The sequence below is a fragment of the Asterias rubens genome, chromosome 19 (genome assembly GCF_902459465.1).
Source record: "Asterias rubens chromosome 19, eAstRub1.3, whole genome shotgun sequence".
In the NCBI taxonomy this organism is placed as follows: domain Eukaryota; kingdom Metazoa; phylum Echinodermata; class Asteroidea; order Forcipulatida; family Asteriidae; genus Asterias; species Asterias rubens.
The window spans coordinates 6,299,095-6,316,370 of record NC_047080.1 but is presented as its reverse complement, the minus strand read 5'-3'; the positions used below and the strand labels follow the sequence as shown (position 1 = coordinate 6,316,370).

Below are 17,276 nucleotides of genomic sequence, written 5' to 3'. Positions count from 1 at the left end.
GCGGTTCGTTTTTACAAAAAAAAAACACCAGTCCCGGAACTTCGTAGGATTCGGGTGTTCATAGGCCACGGTTGTTTAGACCATAGAGAAAGAGACTGACTACTGTTTCAGCTACAACTACCGTGGACCAATAAAGATCCATGCCGTTATCAAGTCGTTTTTGTTTTGTTTTGTTTTTCAATAAACAAACATATCAGCCCACGGTTTCAAAATATTATTGATGTAAGACGAAAATGTAATTTAGAAAACAGAGGTTTGTCTTCAAAATACCCTGAATAAAAACAGTATGTGTTATTCATTTTGGGAATTAGGCAGTCACCATGCTCAGTGTCCGGGTTGAGGCATATCAAAGAGACTCGTTTCTTGGGATGTTAATTTCATGTTTATAAGACGTTACAGTGTAATCCGAAATAGGACCATTTTTATTTTGTATAGGTCTAAATAAAATCTTTGGAGATGGTATATGCTTTTTGCACTTCATACACATAAAAGATTCTGGGGAAAAGGTATGCATACATGATTGCAGTAATGTAAGTTTTATAAACCGCGTGGTGTTTCCAGAGGACGCTAAAGAATGAACGATCCAAAAAAGATGTATCAAAACCGTATAGGATCAACACTGATTTTATTGAATTAAGCTGCCCTATTCGATCAAATTCATTGTAATCATCAACATCTCTTTGTCACTTCGAATAGGTTGTGTCATTTCTTCGAAGCTACTCTCTTCTTTTGTTTTAAAAGTAGAATACAATGATCCACACACATTTGCCCCGAAATTGCGTGTTTTTTTTTTACTTTGCGAACTAACACGGTCGGCCATTAAATTTTATGGGAGTCAAACATTTGACCCCCATAAATGGCCGACCGTGTTTGTCGTATGATAAAAACTTGTGTGGATCATTATATTCTACTTTTAAAATATCTTTCTAATCATATGCATTTTATAACAAATGAATACAAACGCTTTTCAAAGACCAACTCGACCGATCCAAGGCAACGTGTTTCTTTAAGTGCCAACAGCACCATACTAGCCGTAGTCTGTAATACAACTTCGATTCAAATGTTGCAACCTCGTACAATAAGGCTAAAAATCCTCGTCAAAAAATGCCATTATATCATATCTATAATCCAACTATACCACTGCAATTAAAATACTTGTAAATGCTGTAATACTGTCCACCGTTGCTCACTGATAAAAGCGTCAACAGCATGAGGTTCATAATTCATATAGACAAACCTTGTATAAACACGATAACTACAAACAATGCTATAAATTAAATTATTTTATACCGTACTTTAGGCTCCCTAGATTTGTTTCGATACAAATCGATATACGCCTTTTGGTAACAGTTATTATTATGCGTTCGTCGTGGGCATCGCACTGTCGTTTAACGTAAGTTTTTAAAATATGTTCATGTTTGTATTGTACTTGATGTGAAGTAATTGACCGAATAAGTTAAAAAGTATTATTATATAATTATAAGAGATGTCAAATTTGCATTGGGGATAAAGAATTTTAATTTTGGTTATTGCCCGTACACTGATATAGCACTGTAGTTCATGAGCTTTTTTAAAGCACCGGTTGTTTAGGAGGGAAAACGCAGACACCTCCACGATTTAACCAACACGTAAGAACATTAGATGATCCCTTTATGAGTCAAAAGAACTGAAACGCATCATAGTTTCTTTTTGTCCGAGCGAGATTCGTACAATTTATTGTATCATCCAAGTTGCACTTGTCCCCCTTTGTATTCTTCGAAAGGGGGTCACCCTTCGTCAGATCATGTTGTCTAGTGTATGCGTGTTTACTTTTTAATGAAAACGACGATGGGTACGGGTTTGCCTTGAAACAAAAAAACATACAAAATATAACAGAAACCGGGCTCTTTGCCAACAAGGAAATCTGGTAGAACGTTTGGAAATACCGGGAGTCGGTAACAAGGTTACTCTTGTCAACAAGGTCATAAGACAAGGGATGATACCAGAAAGTACCAGCTGGAGCGAAAGTGAAAGGTGCAATCCGGGTTGACTGATGAGCCTCAGCACTTCCCACGATCTGTGTACATCCTGAACTTGTTTATCAAAAAGAGCATAATGACACGTAAGCGAGGATTTGAAAACAATCTGTGCCATCAGTCGTGGCTGTTTCTTCAGTTGTTCGTATTCCCTCTGAAACATACTAAACACTAACATTCATGGACTCCTACGCGCATGAACATTTAAAGGTGCTCGCTGCCTTCCACTGTACCAACATTGTGTAGAAGTTTAGAAAAGTAACGGACTGTCTTCTGTCACGAAATTACATTAAAGCCACACATTTTCAAGGGATGTGAATCCTTAAAAAAAAATTAAACTAAATAAACTTTCAAGCATCAAATTCAGAGCAACCCTTTTTTAAAGACACTGGACACTATCTATTGGTAATTGTCAAAGACATAATCCTCTTACCTTTTGTATCTAAACAAATTCATAAAATCACAAACCTATGAAAGTTTGAGCTCAACTGGTCGTCGAAGTTGCGAGATAATACACGAAAGTAAAAGCACCCTTGATACATTAAGTTGTGTGCTTTCAAGTAAGTTTTTATGCTAATAATTATTTTGAGTAATTACCAATAGTGTTCAGCCTTTAAAGCCCTAAAGCGCCCAATTCAAAGACAACGTACATGTTTATTATACAGTAGTTCTGTACTTGTTACAGTGGTGGTAACATCATTGAGGTATTGTTAAGACTGGACTACATGCGCATTAATGCAATGGCACTTATTAATCACCTAACAATTTGCTTCATTGTTCTACCATTGGTTGTGTTTCTGCCTGTCGAGAGTGTTCGTCAAGTTCAATCGAGACGAGGTAAGTCTATTACTATTAGCATTGTAAATTAAGGAAGAGGACGTAGACTCAGAAAGAACCTCCATGCTCAGACTCTCGACATGATGACATGATTCGTGACAATATTTGTTTATCTAATGATGTATTTATGATTTCCTAATAACTTTCAATCCATATGTCAGTAAGATCACGTGTACATGTGAACTTCAACCACTGACCTGACCTAGTTTGCATGTCAATGAATATCTTTATTTGATTTAATTTATGTTTGGACAAGAACACGAGGGAGACGACAAACAGAGAATTTGGAGAGACTTAGAACCACAGAGGGGCATTGCTTGCCAACCAACAGCTGAACTAGGCTACAATCCCAGCCATACCTCGTTGGGCCCCCTGCCCCCTTTCAATGTTGGTTCCAATTGATGGTCTTCTTCTGCGTTACAGTCAACTTTGAGCGGGGGTGGGGGGGGGGGTGGGAGACAATGTTGATTGTCAATGAGAAGTGGACAGGTTATATGCGTGGCCATAGCATTTTTGCCGGGATGGTAGAAAGAAGAAAGAAGAAAGAAGTGGCGTGTTGTATCATTTGTCATGTAGCCGCATTTTACCCCTGTTATGACCTTATTGTTGTACCTCAACCGATCTTGACCTACCGATGGTGTCTTTATCTATATAGGGCCCTTTTCAAAACCACGGCTTCGGCTTAGGATTCGGCTGGAGGCTACGTTTTTTTCGTCTGAAACGTATATATACGTATATATATACGCACAACCGCCGGGCCAAGCTAAATCCAGTCGTTTCGAAAAGGGTCTATAATTCGTCTGACATGATCTCATCAGAGTGATTTTTGACCGTCCTGATAAATCGCCCGACCTCTCAATTGAAAATTGAGAAGCCACACAACCGTTAAAGGAACACGTTGCGCCACTCCCCCTCCGTTAAGGCCCTGTCACACCATGGCGTATCGCCTAAACGTAAGCAAACGTATGCGAAATATCGAAAATACGTTGGTGTACGCTGATATAAGTTTGGGGTAAGTTGGGGATACGTCGTTTACGTCAATAGCACGCTGGGATACGCTGTTAATGTCAGCGTATGTCAACGTATGTCAATGTATGTCTATCGTACCATGAACTTACGGGGAACTTATGCAGAACGTATGAAGCACACGTTCAGTACGCCGATAAATTTTGAACATGCTCAAAAAAAATTCGGCGGGCTCGACGTATTCACAATTTTAACAGCGTATCCCAGCGTGCTCTTAACGTAAACGACGTATCCCCAACTTACCCCAAACTTATATCAGCGTACACCAACGTATTTTCGATATTTCGCATACGTTGGCTTACGTTCAGGCGATACGCCATGGTGTGACAGGGCCATCACTAATCCTCATTTCTTCATGGTCGGTCGTGATGAACGCACCAACCCATTAATACGTTACTCATACGCTTGCATACGCTGTGATACGCTGTCATAACTTTGTCTTTGTGTTACGTGAAAGTGAAACGCTTGCGTTAGTCATACGCTATGTATACGTTCAATACGCTATGAAACGCTATGGATACGTCCTTTCCAACACCGATGTCGACATTTTCGATGCAATTCGTATGGAAGTTGGACGTTCTTGGACTTTGAAAATTTTCGAACTATTTTGTGCATACGTTGGCATACGTTCAGGCGATACGCCATGGTGTGACAGGGCCTTTAAGCAGGCAGAAAACACAATAACTCCGCCCAAGAGACGATCGATTTACAGGCAACCCAGTTATTCTACCTTTACCGCCAATGAAACAAATATACATCATCATTTTGATCGCCTAATCTATATGTCCAGTCCTCACAAGAACAACCCAATAACAACAACAACATATTCCCCTCCCATTTTAAGTTTGTTTGCTGGAAGTTTTGGAGAATGGTTACTACGTTGGCTCCCTTGGTGAAGAGGTAGTGCGCCATGTCAAAGCTGGGACGGCTGTAGAAGCAAGATGCAATGCTGGCTATTTTCTACGTGGCGACACCCACCGAACATGTGTCTACCGAACACGGCGGTTCAGGGAAGATGCGCCATCGTGTCAAGGTAATTGCACTATTTAGGGTTTTCATGCATAAAGACCCTCCAGGCATGTCAGCCCCATTCTTTATCAAAACACTCGATTGGTATCAAACACCTGTGAACATTTGGGCTCAAATGGTCATCAATTAATTTGCAAGAAAACAATGAAATAAAAAACACTCTTGGGGCAAAAAGTTGTGTGCTTTCAGAGAGAAAGGTTTCAATGAGCCTAAGACTTTATCGGGCCTGAAGTCTGTCTCAGATTCAAATATTTTAGTGAGAGAACTTGCCCTCTTTCTCAAAAATATGTTACTTCAGAGGGAGCCGTTTTCACGACTATTTTAAACCATCAACAGCTCCCCGTTGCTCGTAATCAAGCAAGTTTTTGTATGCCATGTATTTTCAGTAATGACCAGTAGTGTTAGCTCTTGGGTAGTTCATTGACAACCTGGCTGCTGCCAGTTGTGACCGTTCTTGCCCATTTTAAATTGCTTCATGTGCTCGCCCATAAAACATACCAGTTTTGTTCTCCTATTCCCCTATATTTAGATGTTAATGAGTGTGAATACATGTACATCCATCCGGTAACCGTTGAGTATAGTGACTCTTGGACGGAGTCAATTAGTGGAGCTTCACTTAGTGAGGCGACATGGGATTTTGACATCCCTGTTATACAATGTCATGACATGGCACATTGCAAAAACACACCTGGATCTTATGAGTGTGAATGTGATAGAGGTTATGAAGGAGATGGAGTCAATTCATGTGAACGTAAGTACAACTATAATCAAATCACTTGAACCGAACTTTAAAGAAGACATGAAGACATGTCAAGGAAAAGCTGAAAGTCAGAGTCTGATCTAATTGGGTGAAGTTTTGTACCAATGTAGCTTTATCCGCACACTTCGATTTTCAAAGTAGTCATTGTAATTAAGTTTAATAAAATTTAGCAAATGCTGAGTTCAACATGCACAATGAACCCTTTGACTTAACAACCACGTGGTTAGAGCATGATCACGTGTTCTTCTAAACGTAGTTCTTAGGCCTATACTAAACTTTACATCTGACTGGTACCCGAACAAAATATTTTGACACCGTAGAGAAACCGCCAACGTTCGGGCGATACGCCATGGTGTGACATGGCCTTTAGGGAAAGATGGCTCAGTTCGTGTGTTAGTATATAAGTCCGGATGTCAAAGTCGCTGGTTCAAATCCAACTTTTCTTTGTTAAAATATTTAACCCAAGGTAGTTTACCTTGAATTTTATTTTAAATGACAATTTCAACACTTTATGCACGCTTTGTTTCTGCCTTCTTCCAATAGATCATTTTGCCATATCTAATGATATGTAATCTTCCTTGTAAGTTAATAATAATAATAATCTCATCGACTTTTTTGACAGAAATTATTGAAAAGCAATGCGAACAACTCGAGCCACCACAGCACGGTTCTATGACGGGTAGTCTAAAGTTCGTTCAATTTGAATGTGAGAAGGGTTATCGTATCTCTGGAGCCAGGTCTCGACGATGTGTGAACGGAGTATGGAATGGTTTACACCCTATTTGCGAAGGTAAAAATACAGAAAAGGACCTTTATCACGCTGTCACCATCTTTGTCATGTTCCATTCAATAACAGTAATGAATGCTAACATTCATTGCGCATGGCACCATACTATTATTTCGTCGCTTGGTTACAATGAGTTGGAATGGACTAAACTCTAGACGCCCACATCGTGATAAAGGTCTATTAGCCTATATTTGGTTTGCGGTAACAGCATGTGTGTATCTACTTGCAAGGTAGAGTCGTTCTTAGGGAACTGTCTTGCTTTATTCTACTGCCGTGGAGTAGATAATCGGAGGGTCGGGAGACTTCTCAGTTCTGAAAAGAACTGTCCTGTTTTTTAACTTTAATATGACAAATCTGCCATTGTCAAACACTCCACCGATTTAGACCATGTCATAGATTGGGATCAGGCTCGTATCATAGCACCTGAGAGACATTGGTATACAAGGCGCATAAGGGAAGCTATCGAAATATACAGACACGACACTGTGCCACAAGATATCGGCTATTTCATCAGCAGCATTTGGCATACTATCCTACCACCCTCCTCCTCTAACAACCCCAACCTACTGCGCGCCTCACCACACCCGAGAGCCCCCCAACCACACAACCAACCCTAACAATAGCCCTGAGCCCGCCAACCACACAACCAATCAGAGCATTGACTGACCTGCAGTGGATCCACTGAACCCCTATAAATAAGACCACGCTTCTCTTACCTATTCAGTCTCCTGACGATGACTAGAGCAAGCTAGTCGAAACGTTGAGACCAATTTCAGAACTGACTCCGCGGCAGTACAGTTAATTACGATCCTATAAGCTGAAGTAGTACTGAGAAGTCTCCCGACCCTCCGATTATCTACTCCACGGCAGTAGAATAAAGCAATACAGTTCCCTAAGAACAACTCTACCTGGCAAGTAGATACACACATGGTGTTACCGCAAACCAAATATATATTGATACCTCACCATGCAATGCCTCAAATCCTATATGTCTATTATCCTACTTCATAGGACTCTTTACTCAAATCTAAGCTTTTGGGTTTCGTACAGCTGACGTGGCTTCAAGTTATACAATAATTATGTCTTTGCTTCAACTTTGAGTATAGGCTTGATAAATTTAGGCTTAAAATTGGTCATATTTGGGCTTGGGAAGTGTGTCAGTGCTTCAGGTAAACCGGCAGCATATCGGTTTTGGAAAAAGCTTATTTTTCGCAAAAGCCTTCAAAATAATGCATTATTCAAAATAAGCCGTTTGATGCAAGTGCAATTTTAATTGTCCTGTCGCTTAAAAGTCCTGTCGCTGCAAAGTATTTCAATTAAAGCAGTTTTAGAATACCAACAAGTTGATTATATATTTAAACTCAAAATAAAACAAAATATTTGGGGAGATTCCTTTCGTATAGAATAAGAATCAAGTATTGTACATGTTTTCATTTTAAGATGTTGTATTAATTTAGCTATAAATTATAAAAACGATATCACAAATAAGACCATCGAGGTTTACAGAAACTGTAACCAAACGGTCAACATTGGTTTTGTGTCCTCATGATCGGCCGTCTCCATGGTATCAAGGCTGTCATGAAAGAAAAGAAGTTGTTCTTATTCATATCTTCTTTTCAACTTCGGATTCCCCCTTTAATAGTGATTGGATGTGGCCAACCAAGGGTACCGACCAATGGCTACATTGAAGGGAGTACATTTGATGTGGGTAACTGGGTAAAATTCCGTTGTAACAAAGGATATGAACTTGCTGGAACTGAAAAGCTATATTGTCGACCTGGGGATGGGTACACGTACAAGGACTATTGGAGTGGAGCGCAACCTTCCTGCAGACGTAAGTTAATAATAATATAATAATAATAATAGTATGACTTGTAATGCGCACGTATCCACCCCGCTGGGTGTTCAAGGCGCAGTTATTTTGATGTTATATCATGTGTGACCATAACATTAGTGTACTAAAGATTCAAACTTATAACACTACTTTGTTTTGGGTAAAGGGGCCTGTTTACAATGAAATAAGCAGAATAAATTATAAAATAAGTGTTCTTCTTTATTTTCACTCTTCTAAATTAACTTTGAATCAACGTGCACCCTATAATAATCATAAAAACATTTGTCCGTTCTCATTTCTGCACATCTTGTATATGCCACTTCGTCTTTGTATTGGTAAAAGTAGCGCGTTCTGTTTGTGTTGGCTTTGACTTTGTTTTAATGTTTCATAAAATGGCCCAACAAACCTTTTCCCGAAAGGTTACGAGAAAAACCCGGAGTCCATCGCCGGTAAAATCAAGACGGATTTTATTGACCACTTGGAGGTTTTTACCGTGTCCGGACGAGGCCGGTTGGCTGCTTCTGGTAACGTTGGGCTGGAGCTGGTATTGGCATTTGATAAATCGTCAAGCTTGAATCACGTCAATTTCGAAAGAGGAATTAACTTCACCATCAGTCTTGTAAGGCAATTTGGGGTGTCAAATAAAACAGGTGAGTATATACTGTGACTTCACCATAACTTGATGGCATAACCGGGACGTGACCGAACTTTTTGGATGAAACACATCCCAGCTTGATTACATCCAAAGTTTCACCTTGATAGCCAAAGTTGTTCTGACGTATAGATATTGTGCAATACATCCATACCCCATTTAAGAGCTACCTAAATAAGAATACGATTTACCATCTGTATTTCATAGAATGCTTAATGTCGTCCGAGCTTGTTGGCTTTTAACACGCCATCCCTCTTTTGTACTTTCGGTGTATTTTTGTCGTAGGTTGCAGATTTGGAAGTGTCGCGAAAAACACTGATGATTTAATATTATAGCTTTGTTTCTAATAGAATCACGTACTTATATGAGAGAATAATTTTGATAAACATAGCATGACCAATATTTGACTGGTACCAATTATTGCAGTGTGTGACCTGCATTAGGAAGATAGATATCAATATTCAGAGACGTTATTATTTCTTAGGAGGAACACGAGTTGCTGCCATATCGTTTGCAACCACTGCTGTCACTGAGTTTACCTATGGGTCTGATACGGACACGCTAGAAGAGGTCATAAAACATATAAAAGTTCTTAAGGTAACACCATGAATCTCTTCAGTACACTTCGTTTCCCGTACAATAATAAGCTCTCATTAATTAAATCTAACGAAAACGTTATTGCAGCACTGGGTGACGCAATATGCAAACAAACTATATTATTTCAAATATTCTTTTTGGTACATAGCAGCTTGTATCAACCCGTTTCATCTGAAACCCATTACTTGGAAACACCATTTCGTTATCACGAAATGTGATTTCTTTGCATCGAAATAATGTTGTTGTCTCAAATTATAGACACGAAATTATTTCGAGGGAATGAAGTAATATTTTGAGGGAGGGAAATAATGTTAAGAGGGAACGAAATAGTATTTCACGGTGCAAAATGTAATATCAAGGGAAGAAATAATTTTGAAGAAATAATTTTGCAGCAATTTATTTTTTACCCTTTCAATGTTTTGTGCATCAATCAGTCCATAAGCCATTGGACACTTTCGGTAAACAGTGTTGTCCAAAGGCACACACTTCGTGTATCACAATTATATATAAAATAACAATCCTGTGAAAATATAGGCTCAATCGGTCATCGGAGTAGGGAGAAAATAAAGGGAAAACCCACCCTTGTTTCCGCACGTTTCGCCGTGTCATGACACGCGTTTAAAATAAATCCGTAATTCTCGATATCGAGAGTTGATAATTGTTTTAATAAGTAAAGCATTTCATGGAATAATATTTCAAGAGAAGTCTTTCACCATTACCTTCTGTAAACCCTGTAAGTTATTTGTAAATGTATGAACGTTCATTTTGTTTTCTGTTCCGAAAGTGTATAATGGCTTTAAGGGGCACGGTAAGATACGTTGATACATGAGTTCAATATTTATTTGAATGAACATCTATACAATACTCGTAACGCAGGGTAACCGAGGTGGAGGAACAGCCCTCGGTGATGCCTTTTTAAAAGTGTTTGAGTTGGTACCTGACATGCGTAATGGCTCTAAAAAGGCGCTGTTCATACTGACGGACGGTGTGGTTACCATTGGAGATGATCCATCGGCGCTAGCACAGAGTTTAAGGTGAATTTACTTAAAGGGAAGGTACACTATTGGTAATTGTCAAAGACCAGTGTTCTCCCTTGGTGTATCTCAACATATGCATAAAATAACAAACCTGTGAATATTTGAGCTCAATTGGTCGTCGAAGTTGGGAGAAAACGACGAAAGAAAAAAACATCATTGTTGGACGAATGTGTGTGCTTTCAGATAAGAATAAAAGACTTCTTGCTAGAAGTAGTTTATTATTTCAGTGAAAAATTACCTTTCAAAATCTATGCTACTTCAAAAGGAGCCACTTCTCACAATGTTTTATACTATCAACAGCTACCTATTGCTCGTTACCATGTCAGTTTTTAAATTAATATTGTTTTGAGTAATTACCAAACGTGTACCTTCCCTTTAAATGTATTTTATGTTTAATTATAACGAAATAATGATGTATTATTAAAATAAGGCTATGTCAGAACTGGAAACCAATTGGAAGAATTTTTACTCTCGGCGTTTTATTTTATATTTTGTATTTGTCCAGAATGCCGTGACTAGTGCCCTAGAGCTTTGATTAGGGCGCTATATAAGTTGGTGTATTATTATACATTCATGCAAAGTGTCCCAGCTATTGTTTTATTGATGATGTTTTCAAACCATCAAAATAGTTTACAAATTTTAATTTTAATTTGAACCACACTGCAGTTGACTACTAGGATAAACTGTTAAAAGATAACCACAAAATATGTTGTGACTGTTTTGTGCATTTTAGGATAGATAAAGGATTTGAAATCTTTGTGGTGGCCATAGGTGAAGGTATCGACCAAAGGCAACTTCGTAAGATTGCTTCACAACCCTACTCAACACATATCTTTCTGCTCAACAATTTTGAGGATCTCGCTTCACTTACTGAGATCATTTCAGAAAAGGGCCAAGGTAAATATTCCCATTTTGTTTTCCCTACACCATGGTACTATTGTTCATATTCAATCAAGATCATTTGTAACGGTCATTGACAAATAAGACTTAAAAGCACTGGACACTATTGGTATCAATGGAGAGTTGTTGATAGTATAAAACACTCTGAGAAACGGCTGCCTCTGAAGTGACATAGTTTTCGAGAAAGAAGTAATTTTCCAGTAAAATATTAGCTTTTTGATTTCGAGACCTCAGAATTTGATTTTGAGGTCTCAAAATCAAGCATCTGAAAGCACACAACTTCGTATGACAATGGTGTTTTATTATCCATTCATAAATAGAGAGCGCGTCACGTTGTGTGTTTAAACGGTTGATAATGACCAGCTGGCGCTCTGTTTAGAACCGATTGTTTTCGGATTCTACGTGCTAGTCTTGGTGCAAGAAGTTTCTCGTTACGGGCGATGCGGGCGCTGTTGGTTAGTTGGCCGCGCTGTGTATGAAAGGAAAACGAGAAATGTCTAACACCTTATTATCGCCTTTAAACTAAAAAGGCATTTACGAGTGAGAAGAAAAGAGTAGTACCCGTTTGTTTCAGGGTCGTGGCCGTGGTCGTGGCCGTGCGATAAAAGCCCTCGCCTTCGGCTCGGGTCTTGTTTTGTTTTGTTTTGAGGGGAAGGGTCAGTAATTTGAACGTGAACGGATTGAATCATTGTTCAGATTATTTGTTTGTAAATCCTATCCATCGTTACCTTTTTTAGAGTATAGACGGTGTGGTCAGGCTGGAAACTTGGAAATACCTCAACTTAGTGCTGACCGAGACAAAGACAGTAACGCCAATCCTAACGCCTGGCCATGGCTAGCGCAGATTATACAGCTCGATGATTCGGGACCAATCCTCAAGTGTGGTGGGGCGGTTCTTTGTGAAGAGTGGATCGTTACAGCAGGAAGCTGTGTGTTCGATTTCGATACCCATACCATTGCTCCAGAAAAGGTAATTCATTGTTTGTTTCCTCAGAGTTAATTAACCAATATACATGTAGGTCCTCTCAAAATCAACAGCTCGTTCTCACAGCCGACATAAGAAAGATCGTTGTTTCTTTTTCCTTTCTCGGTTGACAGTGTCTAACAAAATGTGCAATCCATATTAATGTTTTCAGTGTTGAGTTCGGTATAGCCAATTCTATTGTTTCAAATGTTCAGTTGACACATACACAGGGGCTCAATGTTGTTTTTGTTTTGTTTTAATCCATGTTACGTGGCTGATATATTCAAAGGTCTCAATTTTTTGGCAATAATACGTTACGTTCTAATCAAGAATTTCCCCGGATCTTTTTAGCTACGAGTTCGTCTGGGTGCCTATGAACTCGGAGTGAAGACAGAAACTCAAAGAGACTTTGACGTGAAAGAGGTGTTCCTTTTCGATAACTACGATCCATATAATCTATTCGGTGACATAGCTGTTTTAAAACTCAACCAGACGGTGAACCTTACGAGCTCTATCCGAACACTGTGTCTACCATTAGGTAAATCAACTTATTTTTGAAAGGTCAATCAAGAGATGTGCCAAAAACGTGCTTGGTCTTTTATTTAGTTTTTCTTTTCAAAGGCACTGTACACGTTTGGTAATTACTCAAAATATATATAAGCATAAAAACCTTTTTGGTTACGAGCAACGGAGAGCGTTTGATAGTATCAAACATTGTGAGAAACGACTCCCTCTGAAGTAGCGTGTTCTTTGAGAAAGCAACGGAGAGCGTTTGATAGTATCAAACATTGTGAGAAACGACTCTCTCTGAAGTAGCGTGTTTTTTGAGAAAGATGTATAATTTCTCATTGAAATAATAAAAGACTCACTGACCAGAAGCCTTTTATTCCTATCTGAAAGCACACTATTTTAACAATAATGGTGTTTTTTCCCCATCATTTACTTGCAACTTCATAGACTAATTGAGTCAAAATTTTCACAGGTTTGTTATTTTACGCATATATTGGTATACACCAAGTGAGAACCAGACGTGTTCAGTGCCTTTTTAAAATGTTTTCTGACACGCGATCGCAACTTGATAAAAACCTTATGAGGATGTCGGATAGCAGCGCAACACTGTTCCCACTTTTCGCATAATTATCCATTATGTATTTCCCGCGAAGAAAATTATTTCCACATGCAAACGAATTTAAAAAAAATTGTGTTTTAACGAAAATACATTTGTTTCGTTTTGATTTTTAACATGTTAGTGATTCTTGTGTCCTTTTTTTAACTGTGTGGGCAACTTATTTTCATCTTTCATTGTTGTTTCATCTTTAATATTTCTTTGTTTCGTAACGGTATATTACTTTGACACTGTATATACAGGTAGAGAACGTCTGTGGCCAAAGTCTAATTCCTTGTGTTATATCGCCGGTTGGGGGATCATTGACCCTTTAAAGGACCAGCCTAGGAATGACAGCATGCCCTCAATATACCCGAAGCAACTTGAAATACAACTTGTCAATGATGACGTGTGTAAGAGAACGATGGCACAGTTACACCCTTTCGATAAACGAAAAATGTGTGCTGGATATAAGTAAGTGTTGCTAGCTTAGCTTTTGAAATGTCTACATAGTCGAAATAAGGGAAGATGTTGCCCACCCTTTGTTCGACTATGGTTAAGCCAAATTTACAGAAAAACCCTGCGTGAACCTTCATTGCATGGAAACAGTTGTCTCTATACCTAATTCACTATATTCTATGTTTTACCGATCAAGATTATTCAACGGATTGTTACGTGTGGCTTACTAGGGATGCACAGACCAATACCAGTTTAACTTTCCGTCGTGTAAACGTACTGATGTCGATGTTGGCTGTAAAGGACCGGTCCCATGTGCAGCGATAACGAAAAACGTTAACGATAACAACGCAAAGAGAACGCATTCTATTGGTTGAATCGAGAGCGTGTTTTGATAACATTTTCGTTCTCGTTCTCGTTTAATCGAGGCATGTGTGACCGGGCCTTTAGGATGATCATGCCGGGGTCTTAACCCACTTGCTACTCTCCCTTCCCGCCTTTACTTTAAAATATTAGTCATTGGATCTTCCCATTTAAAAGGGACTATTTGCCTTGGATCGGGCGAGTTGGTCTATGAAAAGCGTTTGAAAACCGTTTTATGGTTAGAACTATGTATAAGTAGAATATGATGATCCACACAATTATATGCCTCGAAGCTGCACGCATGGTTATCCTTTTACGTCGTGAACTACGGTCGGCCAGTGTGTGATGGCCGACCGTGTTAGTTCGCAAAGTCTTCACTCTTCTATACTTGCAGGTATATTATACAGACTTCATTACTTTTTAAAACAAAAAACTCATATTTGTTGCAGACTTTATACTGAAGATGAATCTTGTCAAGGTGATACTGGATCGCCACTTGTATGCAAGCAGATAGATGGATCGTGGGGTATGGCAGGGATAGTTTCATACAGTAAGGAGTGTATGGAATATAATAAGTATAGCGTCTTTACACGCGTTGGTGAGTATTCTACTTGGATCCACGAACTGACGGGCAACTGTACATCCAATTACCTAGCAGACTTAACTGTTGGTGGATTCACTTAGAAACATACGAAATGTTATAATACTACAGTCGACAAGATTATGCCTAGAATGCTGTAGGCTGTGTACTCGAACGATCAGAACTTTCTAGAACCTCAACCTCGTACGCAACCCACCCCAGGAATAAAAGACCTACTCTCTAAATGTTAAAGAGTAAAAAAACACCACTCTTTACATTTCGAGTTGTCCCTCAAATGGCTCTTTATAAAGAGTGGTGGTTATTTCACTCTTTTAGAGTGGTTTCACCCCAGGACAGAGTGAAAAATCACTCAAACAGATGCAAACTTCAATCTAAAAGAGTTGAAGACCACTCGAAAAAGAGTTGTCCATCATATGCCTCTTCAAAGAGTGTTTTTCACTCTTTTGCATTTAGAGAGTACTGCTCACTCTCATGTTATGTTACTTTAAGAACACCTAACGATAAAGTGTACATGTGCCAATCCACTTAAAACGGATCACCTTTTCGGTGTTTTTTGTGGCAAATATTATTGTCATCACAGTACTACGGGCATAAACAGTGTATACAATGTTTGGTTTGGCGTGATCGACACTGACTATGTTTTAGTTTGTCTCTCAATTTGTAGAGGGAAAATGATTTGAAAATTTTTCATAAATTATGTATGTGCTATAAAAAGGGTTTAAACTATGCTCCAGAATGGTCTGGAGCATAATCATAAATGTTTATTAATAAATACCCCAGACAGTTTCGCTATTCCTATTTGTGGAGAGCGCGTCACTTGAATGTGTATAAACGGTTGATAATGACCAGCTGGAGTTTTTTATAACCGGTTGTTTTCGGATAGCATTGTGCGGGTTAGCCCATAACCTCGTTCACCGGGGTGATCGATCTCGCCGCGCTATTTATGCCCATGGATACGAGGATTCATTATTACGCGCCAAATGCATATCCGAAAACTTTCTCCTAAAAACATGAACGTTTTTACAGGGTTTCCTATTTTATTACGCCTTTTAACCAAACTGGTATTTATGAATGGGAATGAAAGAGTTATAGTAACTCGTTCTTAATCGGCTGTTTAAAACATTGCAGGGTCGTGGCCGTGCGATAAAGGCCCTCACCTTCGGCTCAGGCCTGTATCGCACGGCCACGACCCTGCCGGTTTATAAACGGCCGAACTCGTCGCTATACCCTTTTATATTCCCTTATTTTGGCATACGGTGTCAACAAAACGTTTGTTTTGATCTGATTTTCGAGGTACATTTTGAAGGATGTTTGGCAGGAGCTTTTTCTTGTGTGAAAATCAATCGGGTTTTATAGATAACTATAAAATGTTTATGGACTTTAAAATATCTTACAGCTATTTGTAGATGTACTAAGAACCAAATATCGCGATGAGCTGCTTAAAATATAGAAATTAGTGTATATCAATATTTTATTCGAACAAGTTGAGTTACGAACTATTGTGGTTACGATTCTTTAAGGTGCTCAAACACGGTTTCTTTAACAACGATTTAATTTAAAGGGGGAACAAGTCTCGTATGCCCAGAGTTCGAGGTCAACTTACACATTTTACACAAGTTACTCAGTCTACTTAGGTCAAAGCTACACAGTCCATTGGGGTCAAAGCTACACAGTCTATTGAGGTCAAAGCTACACAGTCTATTGAGGTCAAGGTTACTCAGTCTATTGAGGTCAAAGTTACTCAGTCTATTGAGGTCAAAGTTACCCAGTTTAGTGGGGGTCAAAGCTACACGGTATATTTGGGTCAGAGCTACACAGTCTATAGAGGTCAAAGTTACTCAGTCTATTGAGGTCAAAGTTACCCAGTCTATTGGGGTCAAAGTTACTCAGTTTATTGAGGTCAAAGTTACCCAGTTTAGTGGGGGTCAAAGTTACACAGTCTATTGAGGTCAAAGTTACTCATTCTATTAAGGTCAAAGTTACACAGTCTATTGAGGTAAAAGTTACTCGGTCTATTTAGGTCAAAGTTACTCAGTCTATTGAGGTAAAAGTTACTCACTCTATTGAGGTAAAAGTTACTCAGATAACTCAGTTAAAGGTCATTTATTTTATTTAAGCAAGCAAGTTTATGAACAGTGCACAAAATAATGAGTTAGCTTGAAGTAACTATGCTTTTTTATATATGAGCTAAACTGTGCATGCTTTATATACTCATTTTATAATTATTTTCTTGGCAATGCCATTGTAGTATTATTAAGAACATCATTGTAGTTCAGAAAATGCAAATAGATGAAGTCACCCATATGCGGTCAT

The 17,276-nt window shown here is 38.8% G+C and overlaps 1 protein-coding gene across 1 annotated transcript; it reads left to right on the top strand.

Moving 5' to 3' along the window:
* Positions 1–2,678: 2,678 nt before the first annotated feature.
* Positions 2,679–15,272, top strand: LOC117303100 (sushi, von Willebrand factor type A, EGF and pentraxin domain-containing protein 1-like). Its single transcript, XM_033787188.1, has 13 exons — positions 2,679–2,852; positions 4,723–4,911; positions 5,437–5,658; positions 6,290–6,457; positions 8,097–8,288; positions 8,708–8,938; positions 9,425–9,537; positions 10,414–10,571; positions 11,308–11,471; positions 12,212–12,444; positions 12,790–12,976; positions 13,807–14,017; positions 14,812–15,272. The coding sequence occupies exons 1-13, from the start codon at positions 2,741–2,743 to the stop codon at positions 15,044–15,046; spliced, it is 2,415 nt and encodes an 804-aa protein (XP_033643079.1). The 5' UTR covers positions 2,679–2,740; the 3' UTR covers positions 15,047–15,272.
* Positions 15,273–17,276: the final 2,004 nt, after the last annotated feature.